Source organism: Mirounga angustirostris, unplaced genomic scaffold (assembly GCF_029215605.1).
Source record: "Mirounga angustirostris isolate CCGP_5_RB_7025 unplaced genomic scaffold, mMirAng1.0.hap1 SCAF_1, whole genome shotgun sequence".
NCBI lineage: Eukaryota > Metazoa > Chordata > Mammalia > Carnivora > Phocidae > Mirounga > Mirounga angustirostris.
In genome coordinates this window covers 163974204-163992194 of record NW_026991709.1, presented here as the reverse complement: position 1 = coordinate 163992194, position 17991 = coordinate 163974204, and the positions used below count along the sequence as shown (strand labels likewise).

The 17991-nt window shown below is 49.9% G+C and overlaps 1 protein-coding gene across 1 annotated transcript in view; it reads left to right on the top strand.

Moving 5' to 3' along the window:
* SLC6A1 (solute carrier family 6 member 1) overlaps positions 1 to 17991 on the top strand; it is a 41813-nt gene that overhangs the window by 13226 nt on the left and 10596 nt on the right. The window contains exons 2-8 of the mRNA XM_045863775.3: positions 8865 to 8916; positions 10495 to 10824; positions 11215 to 11346; positions 11934 to 12034; positions 12919 to 13028; positions 14629 to 14761; positions 17788 to 17922. Of these exons, the coding sequence (XP_045719731.1) occupies positions 10587 to 10824; positions 11215 to 11346; positions 11934 to 12034; positions 12919 to 13028; positions 14629 to 14761; positions 17788 to 17922 (849 nt within the window). The 5' untranslated portion in view covers positions 8865 to 8916; positions 10495 to 10586. The remainder of the gene's footprint in view (positions 1 to 8864; positions 8917 to 10494; positions 10825 to 11214; positions 11347 to 11933; positions 12035 to 12918; positions 13029 to 14628; positions 14762 to 17787; positions 17923 to 17991) is intronic.

Sequence of the window (17991 nt, the reverse complement as noted above, 5' to 3'; positions counted from 1 at the left end):
GTAATGCTCCTTAAATCACCCCAGCTTCTAGCCAGCCATGCCAGGCTCCTCATTAGCCCTAAATGCATTATGCATTTTCCCCCTGTTCTCTCTGCCCAGAATGGACCAGCAGCTAGGCTTGGGGTAAGGTAAGGATTCCAAGCCCGCTTTCTCTGCCTGTGGTTATAAAGAGAACCTCCCCACTTCTGTCCCCTTCTGTCAGGGGCACAGTGCCATTCTCTCCCAGTTGTCTGCCAAGGGGGCCATCCCTCCTACTCTGGGCTGATGAAGAAATTATCCCATGCATGCTGGTTACCTGTGGCCCAGCTGTCCCGAGAGCCCAATGGCAGCAGGCCCAGACTCCAACTGGCATCTTTATTCCCTTGCACCTAGTGTGGGACCTGCTACCCGGATGTGCACGGTCCATGCGGGCTGGATTGGATTGAAAATTGCCTTGACAAGAGGAGGTGCTCAGTCGGGCTTTGCAGACAATTGTTAGCAAACCACTGATTGGGTGAGCTAGACACACAGGGTGAGATGAGAATGAGGACACGGAGTAGAAGGGGAGCTAGAAGGCGCGGTCTGGCTCCTCTCCTTGCCCGTGGAGGAGAACAATGGCACAGAGAGCAGAAGGGGCTGGCTGGAGATCACACAGCTGGTGATGTGTGCAGTGGATTCCCACTCGGGGCCTGCGGCTCCAGAGACTCAGGCTGGCCACACTCCCTCTTTGCCCTGCAGACGTGGCCCGAAGGCAGGCCTCTGCTGTGGCACACAGGGCCCGTATGTGCAGTTGGAGGAGAGCTGGAGACTCCCAGAGGGGATCACCACCCTTTGGGGCTGACTGACAACCCCCCCCCGGGGGACACTAATTAGAGCCTCTAGCCCCTGGGGCCGAGGGAGAGCTGCTCAGCCTGGATCCCATGTGGCCTCTTGTTGGCTCCTGAGACACTGGCAGGTCTGCCCAATCGGCCATGGTGACAAGTTAGCCTCTCAGGGAGCCAGACCTCAGCAGCCTCCCTTGGGTTTCTTAAAAAGAGTGGCAGGCCTTGTCCTTATGGGGATTTGTCCTGGAGGGAGTTGCTTGCTGGAAATGGGCCACTCTTACATACCCTAAAAGTGGGGTCTGGGTATCCCACTAGAGACCGCAGAATAGAGTTTAAGAGCATGGACACAGGAGCCCAGCTGCCCGGGTTCGTCTTAGCTCCCCTTGCTCCTAGCTGTGAGACCTTTGGCAAGCCACTTTAAGCTCTCTGTGCCTCAGTTTACCCATCAGTAAACAGGGAGGGAGTGAGAATAGTTAATACACATAAATCATTTAGAGAAGACCCTGGCATGTTAGTAAGTGCTGGGCTCACTTCTTTCCTGCACTCTGAGCTCTTCTTTTTCTTTCCTTCTTTGTTAATGAAAAGTTGGGGATTTTTTTCCTGTGTGCCACCACAAAAGAAAGAGAAGCTCGACTTCTGGAGTTTATTTCACCTTTAGATGGGTCTGTTAAGCCTCTAGCAGTTATAAAGCTGATTTTTTTTTTTTCACACTCTGGTTGTTGGGGGTGGGCGGGTGGGTTCTCTAGCCTTCTCCTACATTCTGGCTTTGGGGGCACCCCCAGAAAACCAGAATTCCAGGTTCTCAGAGGCTGCAAGCTGAGGGGAAGGGCTTGAGCCTGGGTTTCCTTATCTGCATGGGGCTGTGAGGCTGGGGAACCTCAACTACGTGTAGTCACATCTCTTCCCCTCAGAACCCAGCAGAAAGGCTCAAATAAGTGGTAAGGCTACATCTAAAGGCTTCAGAGAATTTCACACAGGCCCATGTCTGAGAGGCACCTGCTTGGTGAGCAGATACCACCTGACTGTGAGCCTGGGTTAAATCCTTTGTGACCTTGGATAGGTCATTTGACCTCTCTGAGCCTCAGTACCATCATCTGCAAAATGGAACCAGTAATCATTTTAGTTTCAGTATATTTAGCACTTGCTGGGCCAGGCACAGCGCTAGAAAATTCAAATCCAGTCCTCATTCCTCATGAAGTGGTTCCTGTTGGCTCCATTTCCTTATGAGGAAACCAGCACTTTGAGAAAATAAATAACTTACTTGAAAGTCACAGTGGGATGTTGTGAAGTGTAGGTATTCAATAGATGCCATTAAGAAACGTGCCTGGGTCTGCAAATTATGTCTCAGGTATGTTGAGGCAGGTGAGGAGTTTGTGCCAAGATGTGAGGCTGCTTTCCTTCATCTCTTGAGTATGAATGTGTAATGAGCTGAGAATTGGGGTCGTGGGGATCTCCAAGGATCATACCGTTTGTGTCCTGTGTGACCTTGGGCCAGCCACCAGCCCTCTCTGGGCCTTGTTCTTCATCTGTAGATTGCTGGTATAGACCAAGGGTACCAGTGTGGCAGAGAACAAATTTGGAGCAGGAGGGAGGCTGCATAGGTCCTGGCCCTAAGCCCCACTGGCTGTGAGGGTCCAAGGAGAAGGACCTACCATCTAGACCTGCGGTGTCCAGTTTGCCTGCAGCTCGCATCCTGGCAAAGACTGACTCCTCACCCCCAGACTCGGGTCTCTGAGACCTAAGTCCTGAGGCCTTGTAGACCCTCTCCAGCTGCCCCTTCTCCATCAGAGCACCCTCTCTAGGGGTCGCTCCCTAACCTTCAGAGCAGGTGGTGGTAAAGGCTGCCCACAGCATGGCATCCACCTGCCCACTTCTATCCTCCACCCAACCTTCTGCACGTGATTATCAGCTATTAATTGGTCCTCATATTTGTGCCATGTTTTTCAATTACAAAGTACTTCCCCGGCCATTCATCTCTTTGAATAGCAATCTAAGCTGCTGTTTATTGAGCACTTCCTGTGCACCAGGCCCTCTGCTCTCACCAGCCTCTTTCCATGCATTATCTCGATTCAGAGTTTCACAACCATCCTATGGAGTACAGGAGTCCAAAATTACCACTGAGGAAACGGATACTCAAGCACAGTAAATATCTAGCCCCTGGACACACAGGGACTGGAATCAAGCTCTGTGAAATAATCAGGGGCATCCCTGACCTACAGCTTCCAAAGCTTCCATGTGCACCCGAATCACTGGGACTTTTAAAATGCAGCTTCTGATCCCATGGGTCTGGAGTGGGGCCCAAGATCCTGCATTTCTAACAGGTCTCTGGGTGATGCCAATGTTGCCTCGTGGAGAACCACACTTTGGATAGCAAGGCCTTGAATCACCAAGCAGTCTGAGACTCCTTCACCATAGCTGCAAACCGGCAAGTCTCAGTTTCCCTATCTGTCAGCTGGGTGAAATAGCCTTTGGCTTACAGAGATGGAATGAGGACTGGATAATATAGCACCTGTGAAATGCCTGGCACACTGTAGGTGCTCAATAAATGCTGGCTCTTCTCCCTTGATAGGAGCTGGCATGGGTCTGGGTACACAACAGATGCTCAATAAAGCCTGTCCAATTTATTGAGCCTAGCATTTTCCCCCTAAAGCAGAAAATAAACTGCATTATGTTTCCCTTTGGAATGAAGCCAAACCCAATATTAATTTTTTTCTTGAACTGCAGAGTTCCAAAAAGAAATAAAAGCGAGTAGAGTGATTGCAGTATGAAGCAAGACTCTGTAATTTCTGTAATTACAGAATGGGAGCAAGACAAAGCAGGAGTATGCACAGCGCCATGGGAGGGAGTGGGGGCCCCCACTCCCAAACCTGCTGCTCCCCTTCTTGCCTTCCTGGCTCTTCCTGGTGCCCCCCCTCCCTCTGAGCCTCCTTCTGGGCCCAGCCCTAGCCTTGGACAGTGGCAGCCCTGAGACACTGGCCTTGGCCTTTTGGCCTCTGCCCAAGTCCCCACCCCACACAGCCACCGGTCCCTCTGATGCAGTGGGACAGAGGGGGGATTGTCCAAGGCGGCTGCCACACACTCCCCTCCCCCCAGCCTGCCATCTGTGCGGGCCTAGGCTGCTGAGAGCCAATCTGCTAGTAAGGCCTGCAGGCCCCACCTCCAGAAGAGATCCCTGGTCCCACTCCTCACCGCCTCTGCCCTAGCTGCCACCATTCAAGTCACTGTCCTCTCTCACCTGGACTCTCAGCCTCTTAATGAGCCTCCCTGCTTCCACCCCTGCCCCTCTGCAGCCTCTTCTGGGCAACCACAGTGAGACTCTTAAATGTAAGTCAGATTTCCCCACCACTTACACCCTCTACTCTCTCTCATCCCGTTTAGAAGAAAGTCTGAACTCCTTGCTGTGGTCTCTGAGACCTTGTGTGATCCGGCCCTTGCCCGCCTCTGACTAGTTCTGTTCCCTCCTTTACTGGACTCCAGCCAGCACAGCCTCCATGCTGACTCTCAAACATGCCAAGCTTATTCCTGCCTCAGGGCCTTTGCACTTGCTGTTCCCTCTGTTTGAAATAATGTATCCTAGAGAGCCGTATTTCTGGCTCCTACTTCAAACTGAAAAAAATTTTTGTTCAGGCCAAATTAAACAAGCCCAAGGGCCAATTCTGACCCATTTTGCCACTTCTGATCTAGAGCTTCCAACTTCATTTTTTTTTCTTATAAAGCATTTCCTCACACAGGGATTGGCAGAGGTATTCTTTCTGCTTGGTCTGGCCCCATTTTTATTGATGGTTTTAGGACTTGGTCTCAAATGGCAAATCGAGGAAGGAACAGATTCATGGGAACATTTTCACCACTTTCCTGCCTCGAGTCTCTTTCTTTAACTCCTTCCCAGAGCCTCCCTGAGTGAGTCTTCTTCTATAATACTAATCTGATCACATCATCACCTCTGTTGCATCCCTGCAACTGGTCTCTAAGTTCCTTAGCCTGGCTTTCAAGGTCCGTCACAAACTGACCTTCCTATCTTCAAACCTTTCTACTTCTGTTCCTGCATTTCCCTCCACTTGGGATGCCCTTCCCTCTTTTTGAGGCTGATGAACACCTATTCAACCTTCAAAACCCAGTTCAAATGTCCCCTCATCTGGGATGCCTTCTTTTTTTTTAATTAATTAATTAATTTAATTTAGAGAGAGAGAAAGAGAGCAGGGGAGGGGCAGAGGGAGAGAGAGAATCTCAAGCAGTCTCCACACTCAGCATGGAGCCTGATGCAGGGCTCGATTCAATGACCCTGAGATCATGACCTGAGCCAAAACCAAGAGTTGGAGGCTTAGCCAACTGAGCCATCCAGGCACCCTTGGGATGCCTTCTCTGGTTGAATTCAATCATTCCTTTAAGCCCTGCAGTGTCTTGTTCATACACTCTTGTTGCACATATCACAGGGTACTATGATTGGCTACAGGCCGAGATATTTCTCCTTCTAGGTTGTGACCTTGTCAAGGTCATGGACCTTGTCTTATTAATCCTTGCAACCCACATGTCCAGCCCAGCTCCATGAACACATTAGGCCCTCGGTAAATATTTACAAAATGTAATCTTTCTGCTGGCTCCTGTTAGTTTCCCTGATTCAGACTCTGGTTCAGAATACAAAGGGCTTGAAATGATTGTTCCATCTGCATTTCAGCACACAACGAGCAGACACTTGATGAATGAAGGAAGGAGTGAATGAGTAGGTGAGTGAATACAGAGGATGTGTCACTGTGGTCTCACATGAATTGTGCCCTTTTGAATGTTGCTTCGGTGGAATTCAGTTAATATGGGGAAACATTAAGGACTCAGAGGAACATGTAGCCAGATCCTTGGTCTGCCGAATATTGTCACCTGACAAGGAAGAACCAGAAGATTCTGGAAGAAGGCCTTGGAAAAATGCCCCAAATCATGAAGCGGTGAGAGGCATTCCTTTGACCCACGCGGCCAGCAGGTAGAGGAGGGCCGCACTGTCGAGGGGGCGGAGAGATGGAAGGTCCTTCTGCTGTGGGTCCGCAGAGCCATCCTCCAACCTGGGGCAGCCCCTGCCCGGCAGAGCGCATCCTGCCTCCAGGAAAGGCTAGCAGGGGCTCCTGCTTCCAAAATCATTCATTTTCTAGAAAGATAGCCAGATTCCTTTGCTGGGCACTTGCACGTGCCTATGCTTTCCATGTGCTGTTTTTCGTGAGAGAGGGAAGCAACAGGTTAACCAGCTGGTGTCGGGAATGAAAATTTGTCAGCAGCTACTCCTCGGGTGTTTGAGCGAGGCCGCTTCTGGAAGTGTTGTCTGTAAGCTCCGGGTCTCAGGCCTTTTAACTAACGGGGATCCCTTGATCATTTTTGTCCCATCTACTAGAGGCTTTGACTTTTGTTCCTGCCAGACTTGACTTATTATGGAATAATCCTTTATTTTATTGACAAACACACAAATGTACCGCTCCCAGCTTCTGCCTGGCCCAAGGGGATGGGCTAGACCACTCTTCAGTTGGTATACAGAGAGCCCAAAGTGGGGAGATTTGAAATTTTTATTAGCTAATTTTCCCCCATGGAGGCTAAAAGGACAATTTCCATCCGTCTTCTGAAAATGCTGCAAGTCTCTGGAGGGCCTGGCTAATAAGCCCGCGATAAACGTTAGCTGCTGTTAGTCGTAATGGTGTCAACACCGCTGTGCCTCGCAGGTTAGGAACCACGATCTGTACACAGCTGGCAACATCAGGATGAGGAGAACGGCCGAGATGACCTGAGCCCTCGCTCTGAGCCAGGTGTTCTTGCACAATGCTTTACATGCGTGATCTCATTTATCCTTCACCGCAACCGTGTGAATGAAAGATTATTATTATGTCCCCATTTTACAGATGAGGATCAAAAGGGGGAGGAATGAGCCCAGCGCTAGTAAATCTCAAGGGGAGCCAAGGTCTCTGATGTAGCACCTTCTCACTGCCTTGCAACCCAGGGGGCTTCTCCATAGGAATCCCCAAAGAAGCACCAGTTGTATGAGCTGGCGGCCTTACACTGTGATCTTCACATTTTCGTCTTCTGAAAGGAAAGCTCCATCTGCTTATGTGGCTCTTCAGAGGGCGGTTACAGGCACCTGCCCGGATCTTTCCCATATTCCGAAGATAGCGCGTGTGCCTTCCTCATGCTGAGCTCTTCAAGCAGCCGTGGTCTCTGATCTCTCCGGCCTCTGCACGAGGGGGATGCTAAATGTGCTCAGGGAGGGGACGGAACTCTCCTTCTTCCCGACCTTCCACCTCTCTTCTGTGTTGATGTTGAATGGTTTCTTCAAAGGACACACACACCACGTTTCATCCCCTTAAACATGCCCTATCATCTCGCCTGCTTGCTGGGAGTGAGCCAGAGCTGCACCTGTCTGTCTGTCCGTCTGTCTCTCCCTGCGTGGTGTGGGGCAATCTGAGGTCCAGTGCATAGTAGATTTTGGAGTTTGGTTTGTGTCTCCATGGATAAGCAACAAGTATATCCAGAGCAGAGGCCAGAAGTTGTTCCCATAGGGCTACAAGCCTTCCTGAGAACTTAGTCAAGTGGTAAGAGAACAGAGATTCAAGACTTTAGCAGGCCAACGTGAGCAAAAACAGGGAATTTTATTTTACCACGGTGGGGATGCTATCTTTGTAAATTCTGAGCATTGGAATGTAGCCAGTCTTAAGAAAGCCTGGAATGGCAAAGACAAATGCTTTCAAGACTGTCCATCTTTTGACCTCTAATTTCTTTCCTCCTCAGCAGACTGACTCTCCCTGCTCCTCTGAGTACAGGTGGGCAGAAGAGAGCTGCCTAAGAGTTCCCAATTCCCCGGACAGGCTGGCCTTCTTTCAGCCTCATGCCAAATTCCCAGGAAAGGAGCTTTGATTGACTAGCCAGAGTCAGGTGATCAGCCCTGGTCCAAGGTGATTGGATCCTTTTGAACAAACATGGTGGCTGGAGCCCACAAGGGTAGATCATGGGGACAGTTAAGGTCATCATTGATGTGACAGTTAATGGCTAACCACCCCCACCCCCACACACCCTTTCCTAAGGCAGCTCTCTCCCCTGCATATCCCAAGACTTCCTGGTAGACCACAAGATGGGCTATCATCCCTGATGATGGGAGGTCACCCTACATTCCTACCCTATCTGGAGTTCCTTCTGATGGTGCCAGACCCAAGTCAGGAACCAGATGGGTCATCCTGAAGAATAAGAAACAGGGTTGGCAGTAAGGTTTGGATTGTCCGAAGGTAGTCTGGTTTTCTGTGAACTCTAGGCAGAGACAGTGGTGTTTGGTGATGAGGACTACATGTGAGGGGCTGGAAGGCGAGTGCACAGCAATCAGAGTTCCCCCAGTGGGGCCGAGCTGAAGGAGGAGGCCATTTGGGGCCACACACTACTTTGGCTCTGCTCCTACATCTCAGAGTCCCCAGACCGTTGTTTCATGCAGTCCTGTTTGCTCTGAGGGTTCCATAAGTTTATTCTGTGTTATTGGATTAATTTAAATTTTTTGTAGAAATTTAGAAATTATAAAAATCCAGAAAAGTGCAAAAAAGGAAACAAAAGTCACATATAAACTAATCAGTGTGAATGCCTTAAGATATATCCTTAGGGTTTTGGAGGTTTTTTTTTTTTTTAATGAATAGATTGGGGGGGGGTGGGCAAAAATAGGATCATACTAAATAAATTATTTTGAGGTCTGCTTACATGGCCTTTTACAACATTTCTGCATGTTTGGTTAGGGGATGGAGAAAAATCTCAGCTGCCTTTGTTGGCTTCCAGTTGGGCCCTGAGGGGCTTTTGCCCCTCTATTGATTTCTTTTTTCCTTCTGATAAAATGATGGAATGCTGTCCTTGCATTGCCCTCATGCCCGCCCATACAACTGAACCGAGAGGGCAGCAGGCCCCTTCCAGCATGTTCCTAGAACCACATGGCATGGACTCATGTGGTCACCCAGCTTGGGGGCTCCCACGGGCTTCCTGCTCCCCTGCTGCTCTCTGCCCAGGGCTGCCCGTTAGCCACCACCTGCCAGCTCACTGAGGTCCCTCCTCATCTCTGCTTTGCAGGCTTGCACCCAGGGGTGGCAGAGGGAGCTGCTCTGGAGCTGAAAATCATCAGGTAACATCCACAACCAAAATGATCACAACCATGTGTGGAATTCTCTTTCTAAACCAGTCAGGTGAAAAATACCCATACAGCCATGAAAGCTTATTTTTGCCACAGTTCTACAAGCCAGATAAGATTACTGCCATTTTATAGATGGAGAAACTGAGGCGAGAACAATCAAGAGTAGGACTTAGGGTCACTCAGCTTGTAAAAGGCAGACTGGAGATTTGAACCCAGGGCTGGGCTGAGTCTGATGTCATACACCATTCTCTACTCCATGCTGCCTCTGGAACTAAAGAGGCAAGCAGAGTACAAAGTGTAGGTGAAATATCTTGGGTCAGAGAGGTCATGTAAACCAGTGGTCCTTCTTCAGCTGAGGGCTGGGACTGGCTCCCAGCATAAGGGTCTCCTTTTGCAGAATTTGTTAAATGCATAGATTCAGGACTCATCTCCTTGAGATTCTGATATGGGACACCTGGGTGGGACCTGGGACTCTATCATTATAGAGCTTTGCAAACAACTTGGAAGCACGCCAAGCTTGGGGACTGCTGACAAAATAGTAACAAGTCCCCACCATTTGCCAGGCACAGAATCCTTGCTGAATAAGTGAAGAACAACAACCTGATGTACTATTATCATACTCAATTTAAAAGATAGGGAGAGTTAGAGGCGTCTGGGTGGCTCAGTTGTTAAGCGTCTGCCTTCAGCTCAGGTCATGATCCCAGGGTCCTGGGATCGAGCCCCACATCGGGCTCCCTGCTCAGCAGGAAGCCTGCTTCTCCCTCCCCCAGTCCCCCTGCTTGTGTTCCCTTTCTTGCTGTGTCTCTGTCAAATAAATAAAGAAAATCTTAAAAAAAAAAAAAAAAAGATAGGGAGAGTTAAGCATCTGCTTCTGCTCAGGTCATGATCCTGGAGTCCCGGGATCAAGCCCTGCATGCGGCTCCCTGCTCAGCAGGGAGTCTGCTTCTCCCTCTGACCCTCCCTCCTCTCGTGCTCTCTCTCTCTCAAATAAATAAATAAAATCTTAAAAAAAAAAAAAGATAGGGAGAGCAGGGCCCAGAGAGGTTAGGAAGTTTTCTCAAAGTCACACCTCAAATGTGAAAGAGGACTTCGATCATTAATTAGAGTCTGTGCTCATCTACCACTTTCACCCACCACCTGTAGCTGGGTCACCGCCCTGTTGGCCCCATGATAAGCCCCTCCATGGCTTACAGTGGCCATGGTTACTCTGGCCTCAGGGTATGAAAAATCTAATTGCACTCCAAGAGGCAAAGATGAGGAACACTTAATATGTCTGTCAGGAAATTTGGTGTCCTCAGTTTTCTTCTCTGAGCAAGACACTTAAGAGAGGGCACATGACACAGATTTGCAGGTTTGAAGCTAGTTCAGGAGCTGTCAACCCACCACATCCGCCACACACAAGTCTGGAAACAGAAGGCACCGTCCTTCCTCCAGGAGAAAGACAGCTGATGAGAGAGCCTTCTCTGGCCCCTAGTTTGTTTGTGGGTCCTTTTATTTTTGTTATTTTGGGGCAACTCCAGGATTTGGCCACCCTTCTGTGCCTGTCACCCCACCCCTCTGTTCTCCTAGGGTGACCTTGAGCCGCAAACCTGCTGTCTGCGTGGACCGGGGCCGACATCACACGTCCATCTGCCAGGACCTCTGTGTCCAAACTCCGAGACATGGCGACCAATGGCAGCAAGGTGGCTGATGGGCAGATCTCCACGGAGGTCAGCGAGGCCCCTGTGGCCAATGACAAGCCCAAAACCCTGGTGGTTAAGGTGCAGAAGAAGGCGGCGGACCTTCCGGACCGGGACACATGGAAGGGCCGCTTTGACTTCCTCATGTCCTGTGTGGGCTACGCCATTGGCCTGGGCAACGTCTGGAGATTCCCCTATCTCTGCGGCAAAAATGGTGGTGGTAAGTGCTGGCCAGGCAACCTCCCAGCTGAGTCTGGACCCCTTGAAGTATGTCACACTTGGGCATTTTCTGGGGCTACCTTAGGGGAAGGGGCCCCCTAAAGACTCGGCCCCGTTTCCTGTTTTTGTCCCTTTACCAAAAGATTCCCAAAGGACAGTTGTCCTTTGTTAACGATACCAAAATTTCACCTCATCATTTTGCAAAGAACAAGGGATGTAGTTTGAGCAAAGGACATCCTTGGACCTCATTTTGGCTGTGGGTGCTACTTTGAAGGCAGAGTGTAGGGAAATTATGGCTGGGACCCCCAGAATGCCCTGCCATGATGCTCCGTCTGAATGGGGCTTCTCCAAAGCTTTGGGACCATGAGCATCTCTCTTCTCAACCCCACAGGGGCCTTCCTGATCCCCTACTTCCTGACACTCATCTTTGCGGGGGTCCCACTCTTCCTGCTGGAGTGCTCCCTGGGCCAGTACACGTCCATCGGGGGCCTGGGGGTGTGGAAGCTGGCCCCCATGTTCAAGGGTAAGTCTGCAGAGTGGCAGTGCTCCTGCCCACAGAACTATGGTGAAACCAGGGCCTTCCTGACACTCTCAGCCCCACTGGAGAGAGGGACGTGCTTGGTTCACTTCTGAGCAGAGTGGAGCCCTTGGAGGGGCCAGGTGGCAGATGGCAGCCCTGGCTAGGATCTAGGGCAGCAGAGGTGGGCAGGAGGCCTCAATCCAGAGACCCCGTACACACATCAGCCTGCCCTGTGCTGTGAGTTCATTTCCCCAGCCAGGGCTGGGTACGACTTCCTTTGCTTCCTTGCTCAGTGCCTGACAGACCCTCAGATGGATACATGGAGAATTAGTCTTGCCTGGCAAGCCAAGACCCCCGCCCCACCTGCAACCAGCCAGTGCTGGGCCCCAGACCCAAGTCCTCCCTTGCCAGATATGTGTGACCTTAGATAAGTTCCTCCCTCTCTCTTAGCCTCAGTGCCTCAATAACACCTGTCTCCAAGGTCCAGTGAGCTGGTGGACATCATGGAAAATGATAAGAATAAGGCTCCCTGGGATCGTTATCATTACTGCTCTCTTAGACCAATATCATGATGCCGTGTCCGCTCCCAGGTGTGGGCCTTGCCGCTGCTGTGCTGTCATTCTGGCTGAACATCTACTACATCGTTATCATCTCCTGGGCCATCTACTACCTGTACAATTCCTTCACCACAGTGAGTGGCCCCTTTGACCCCCTCCAGAAGGAGCCAAATCCAGAGCCCACCGTCCTTCTGCTGGACTACCATTCTGCTAATAGGGCTGTTCCTTGGGTTGGCGGGGGTTGGGGGGGGATCAGGGACATGGTGTGTCTTCGGCAGCCCCTGTCTCCCCACAAGTCATAGCACCGTGAACCAAGCACCTGCTCCGGGCCTGCCACTGAGCCAGGTGCTTCATGTAGGCTGATATCTAATCCTCCTGACATGCCCTCTTAAGGGGACTATTGTTAGCTCATTTCATATGGACTCGGACTGCCTGGGTTCAAATCTTGACCCCAGTATGTACCAGCTGTGCAACTTTGGGAAAGAGGCTTAACCTCTCCGAGCCACTGTGCCCTTATTAATAAAATGAAAGTAAAAATGAAACATGCCTCATAGAGTTGTTGTGAGGATTAAGGAGTAAATATGTGTAAAGGGCTTACTTAGCACTGTACCTCGCAAAGAACAGGTACTGTTCAGTGGTCACTGTTAACATCAGTGTGCAGAGGGTCAAACAGGCGAGATCTCTTACCCGAGGTCACAGAGCTGGGAAGTGGCCCCGGGACGAACACATGGGACCTTATGGCACAGCTTGGGAAGCTGGTTTTCAGAGTGAAATGATCAAGGTTCACATTTCAGTTCTGACACTTAGGAGCTGTGTGATCTCAAGCAAGTGGCTGCCCCTCTCTGATCTCCACAACGGGCATCTCAACATGACCTGCATCTGGGAGCTGTTGGGAAGGGGCGGTGAGATCATGGATGGCTTGGAAGAGGCGCAGGGGACCGTGAGGATGGACAAAGTGCACTGGGACCACTGTTGCCATCCCCTGGGGGCTCAACAGGGTTTGTCTGTGCCTTTGCAGACGCTGCCGTGGAAACAGTGTGACAACCCATGGAACACAGACCGCTGCTTCTCCAACTACAGCATCGTCAACACCACCAACATGACCAGCGCCGTGGTCGAGTTCTGGGAGTAAGTGTGGGGCTGTCAGTGGTGGGGGGTGCCTATCAGCCAGGGCCAGCAGGAGACAGAGGCACCCTCAAAAGGATGATGGGAGCTGGGGAGGTGCGCAGGGCTAAGGAAGAAACAAGAGAGAGTGAAGCCCTCTCCTCCCCCGTAGAGAGCTGGGCCGTGGAAAGGGCCACTAGGCACAAGCTGGAGAGAATGAATTCCTGCCTTCTCACTCCTCCTGCCCAGTGGCTCCTGCCATTGGTCAAACCTAGTTAGAAGCCAGAGGGCCAGGGAGCCAGGGAGGTAGCGCCAGCCGCCAGCCTCCTGGGGCATGGAGCAGGGTGGACAGGGGCAGACGGTGCGCCTCTGGAGGGGGGTAACCGGCACAGGCCAAGAAGGATCGCAGGACAGGCCAACAAAATCCCAGTTCATCTGGAAAACCAGTCCAGTCTACTTAGAAACCCAGAGTTGTTTGGAATAAAGGTGCGCACACACGTCCACACATACACACACATACACACGGTTCATAGCGAAGGCTGTGCTGATTGTATCTTCAGAAGAGCACATCATAGATGTGTGTTGGGGTATTGATTTTACAAAAAGAGGTCTTAGGATCTAAGTCTCCCTGGCATGAAGGAGGCATCTGTGCTGGGCAGCTTAAAAGGGTCTGGGAGCACCCTGGAAGGTTCCACTGCACCTTGCATAAGCTGCCAGGAGGAACTGTGCTCAGAAGGCGTCAGAACACGTGATGCGAGTCTCTTTGTGCAGAAATGTCCTTGGCTAGGCAGTCTCCTTACAAATAAAAATCAGATTCTTCTCCGGCTGCTGCTACTTTCCAGCATCTGCCACATAGAATTCTCTCACACACCTTTAGGATTGCCTTGAACCATTTAGTCAATAAACGTTTCTTGAGCACCTACTATGTGCAGTCTGGTTAGAGACATGGCAAACATAAGCAAACAGGCAGAGTGGCAATGCCAGATGACCAGTGCTAAGAGGAGGGGATGCACGGGGTGCTCTAGGGGCCCCAAGTTGATACCTGGACGAGCCCAGGGGAGGAGTGACATCTAAGGTGAAAACCACGTGGGAGAGACAGGTGTCAGCAGGAGGAAGAGAATGCATGAAGGCTTGGAGGCAGGTGAGAGCAAGCCAGGTGCAGGTGAGGGGATGAGCTGAGACTGGAGAGAGAAGCAGGGCCAGCTCAGAGGGCCTTGCAAGGTGGGCCTGGGTGGTTGGGCTTCATTCCAAGGACAGTAGGGAGCTATTCACTACAGGGTTTTAAGCAGGAGGGTGACCCGATCAGACATATAATTTAGAAGGGTCCCTGGGGCTGGAGTTGGGATAGAGCAAAAATGAAGGTGAGGGTCCTGCTAGGAGGTACTACAGCCAAACAGGTGAGCAATAATCATGGCCAAAATAAGGCACCGGCAGGTCCCTTGAGCAAACAGCACTTTCTACCGGTTAGTATAATGGACCCCACAGTCTCCTGCCAGGTCCTGTGTCTCAGTGATCACAGACGTCAGCACAGTCATGGCAGGGGTATCATTCCCTGGGCACCCCCAGGCCACTCCAGCTCCCACCAGCCCCATGTGACTTTCTGCTCCCTCCACTGTTCCACCAGGCGGAACATGCATCAGATGACAGATGGGCTGGATAAGCCAGGACAGATCCGCTGGCCTCTGGCCATCACCCTGGCCATCGCCTGGATCCTTGTGTATTTCTGTATCTGGAAGGGTGTTGGCTGGACTGGAAAGGTAAGGCATGTGCACAGTGAGGACCAGAAGGGGATGGGTCTACAAGGGCATTTCTGCCCTGCACAAGGAGTCTGCACTTCCAGGAACCCCACCGAACCTGGAGAACAGCAGGTCCCTGCATCTCTCCCTGCCTTGGTTTTCTTTCCTATAAAATGGGAATAATAACGCTACCTACCTTCTGGGCAGTGTGAGGATGGAATATGATAATGTAAGTCAGTTACACAGAGCTATCACAAAACAGATGGTAAACTTTGTTCAAGGACCATTGAGCAAACTGTCCCTGAGCATTTCCACCGTACCAAGCCTTGTTCTAGGGTGATCCAGAGATGAATATTCCACATCCCAGCCTTGGAGGAGAAACAGAGATGGATCGATGAATGGTTAAATATTCAGCCTTTGTACTGAAATAGTCCTGAGTTCGGATCCCAGCTCGGCTGTTGACTTGGCTAGGTGACATCAGGCAGATCACTTCACCTCTCTGAAACTCAGTTTCCTCCTCTGAAAAATGGGGCTTATCTGTTGGTTTGTCAGGAGAATCAAATGGGATGGTGATTTTGTAAAGCCCTCGGCAGGTACCAAGAGGAATTGTACTTGTTTTTGTTTTTATTATCAGCAAGGGCAGAGCCAGGTCAAGCTGGGGGGGCCCAGCCTGAGGACATCTGGGGAGCTTGCCAATCAAGTTAGGGGGAAGGGGATTTGGCCTTACTCCCACCCTTTTCCCCTTAAAGCCCCGCCCCAGGGGTCCAGGGACAGAAGATAGCCCAGGCTCTCACTGGACCCTGGCCTGAAGGTAACTTAGAGGAAAGCTGTCTGAGTTCTGACAGCAAGTAAGGGAGAAAAGGGATTTGAACTGAATCATGCTGGAGCAAGGAGGTCAGGACTACCCAAGCTGACATGAGCAAAATAGAACCTTCACAAATTCCATACTTGGGCATGAGTATGGCTGATGAAAAACTGCCCAATACCAGTCTGGTGGGACCTTTGGACCTACCAGTTCTCAGATCCAAAGCCAATGTCAAAACCTCTCTGATGCATCCCTAGGTTAAGCAGACAGGAGGAGGGCACAGGTGTCTCCCAGCCCAACTTTAAGAAGCAGAAGAATGTAGGGCCCAGGGGCTCTGGAAGAGATAGAGCTGAGCTTGAATCTCAATCTCCCGATACCTAGCTATGTGTGCTTGGGCAAGTCATTTCACCTCTCTGTGTCTCTATCTCCTCATCTGTTAAATGGGTACAATAATAGTACCTTACGGGGTTGTCATAAAGACTAAGGAGAATGAACTATGCAGAGTATGTAGCATATGCCTAGCATCTACTGGGTAGACAGTGCATGGTATCAATTGTCTTTTGAGTGAGTCAACCAAGCTATCAGTAAACATTTACTGAGCACCTACTGTGTACCTGACTCCATGCTAAATGTGGAAGACAGATTCAAGTACAAGACCTAGGCGATATATATTAAGCATGTTGTATACATACATACAACTGACCTTTCTGAGTCGGCAGGTTGATTGTACCTATTTTCCAGACCAGAAAAATCAAGGCTCAGGGAGGATAAGAAATTGACCCAACATCGCACAGCTTATAGATGCCACAGATGACTTCAAATTCCCTTTTCCTATTTCCAAGTACAGTGGGTTTTCTGATGGATCATGGCTACCTTTCCTAACCCTGAAGAATCTAAGATCCATCCAGGGAAATGAAACTAACCCAGAGAACAGTTCATGCAGTCCAGAAAATAGGGTCACATCAGACTGTGAGATAACAAGGATTATTGAGCTTGAAAACTGCTCTTTCACAATAGCGGACAAATGTCATTTGAGACAATGAAATCAGTCTTTTGATTATCAATTTGGCAAAAAGAAAAAATAATATATATATATTTTAAGATTTTATTTATTTATTTGAGAGAGACATAGCCACAGCAGGAACACAAGCAGGGGGAGTGGGAGAGGGAGAAGCAGGCTTCCCGCAGCGCAGGGAGCCCGATGTGGGACTCGATCCCAGGACCCTGGGATCATGACCTGAGCCGAAGGCAGACGCTTAACGACTGAGCCACCCAGGCGCCCCAAGAAAAATATTTTTAATGATTATACTCAGTACTGGCACATTTGTGGGGAAGGTGTGCTCTGAAATGCTGGACAAAGTCCCGTTTCTGGAAGGTAATTGGGCAATATGGATCACAAGCCATTAAGAAGTTTATCCCTTTTTAGTCAGTAATTCTACTTCTAGAAAATTTTCCCAAGAATGGTATAATAATTTTGTAGACAAAGTTTTATACACAAGGGTTTCCAATGTATTATTAGTGAGATTCACATGAATGGATAACAGTAGGCGAGACTTTAAAGAGGATGGTAGAACCTCCTGAGGGACTATTTTGCATAATTAAAAATCACATTGTTATGAGGCAATAAAACAATGGTTAGTAAACAACGTATGCACTGCTTTTTTTAATTTTAGACATGTTAAACGAAAAAGCAAGCACATAATTGGAGCATCATTTTGTAAGAAAATGTGATCATACATGCATTGCACAGTCTCCAAAGAAGAACATTAATGTGTTAACATCCATGCATTTATGTATTAGGCATTTATCCAGGGTCTCCTATAAATCGTGGATTGTTCTAGGTGCTGGGAAAACAGAAGTGAACAAGACAAGCCCTCCCTTTCACCTAAATTAAATTCTAGGGGCGGTTGAAGGGAACTTTAAGTGTGTGTGTGTGTGTGTGTGTGTAACTTTAAAATTTTCCTGACACTTTGTTTTACTTGAATAATTTAGACAAAAGTCAAAAAATAAAGGAGGGGTAGGGGAAAGGGAAAACCAGGTGCTGGCCTGGTTGGTTGAGACTCCAAGGAGAGGCTTCAGAAAAGTGGACAAATACAGCTGGTTAGGAATCCAGGGAAAGCTTCCTGGAGGAAGATGAACTGGAAGTAAGCCCAGGGCCACAACAGACACTGATGTAAGTGAAGTGGGGGGAGGGAAAGAATGGGCACGCTGGAGGGGCCATCAGTGCCAACTTTCCTCCCAGGTGGTTTATTTCTCCGCCACTTATCCGTACATCATGCTGATCATCCTGTTCTTCCGTGGAGTTACGCTGCCTGGGGCCAAGGAGGGCATCCTCTTCTACATCACACCCAACTTCCGCAAGCTGTCTGACTCTGAGGTGAGTGGCCTTCCCGGGTTCCCCGCCTCCACCGGCTGAGTTAAGAGCACACTTGAGACCTGAGCCACC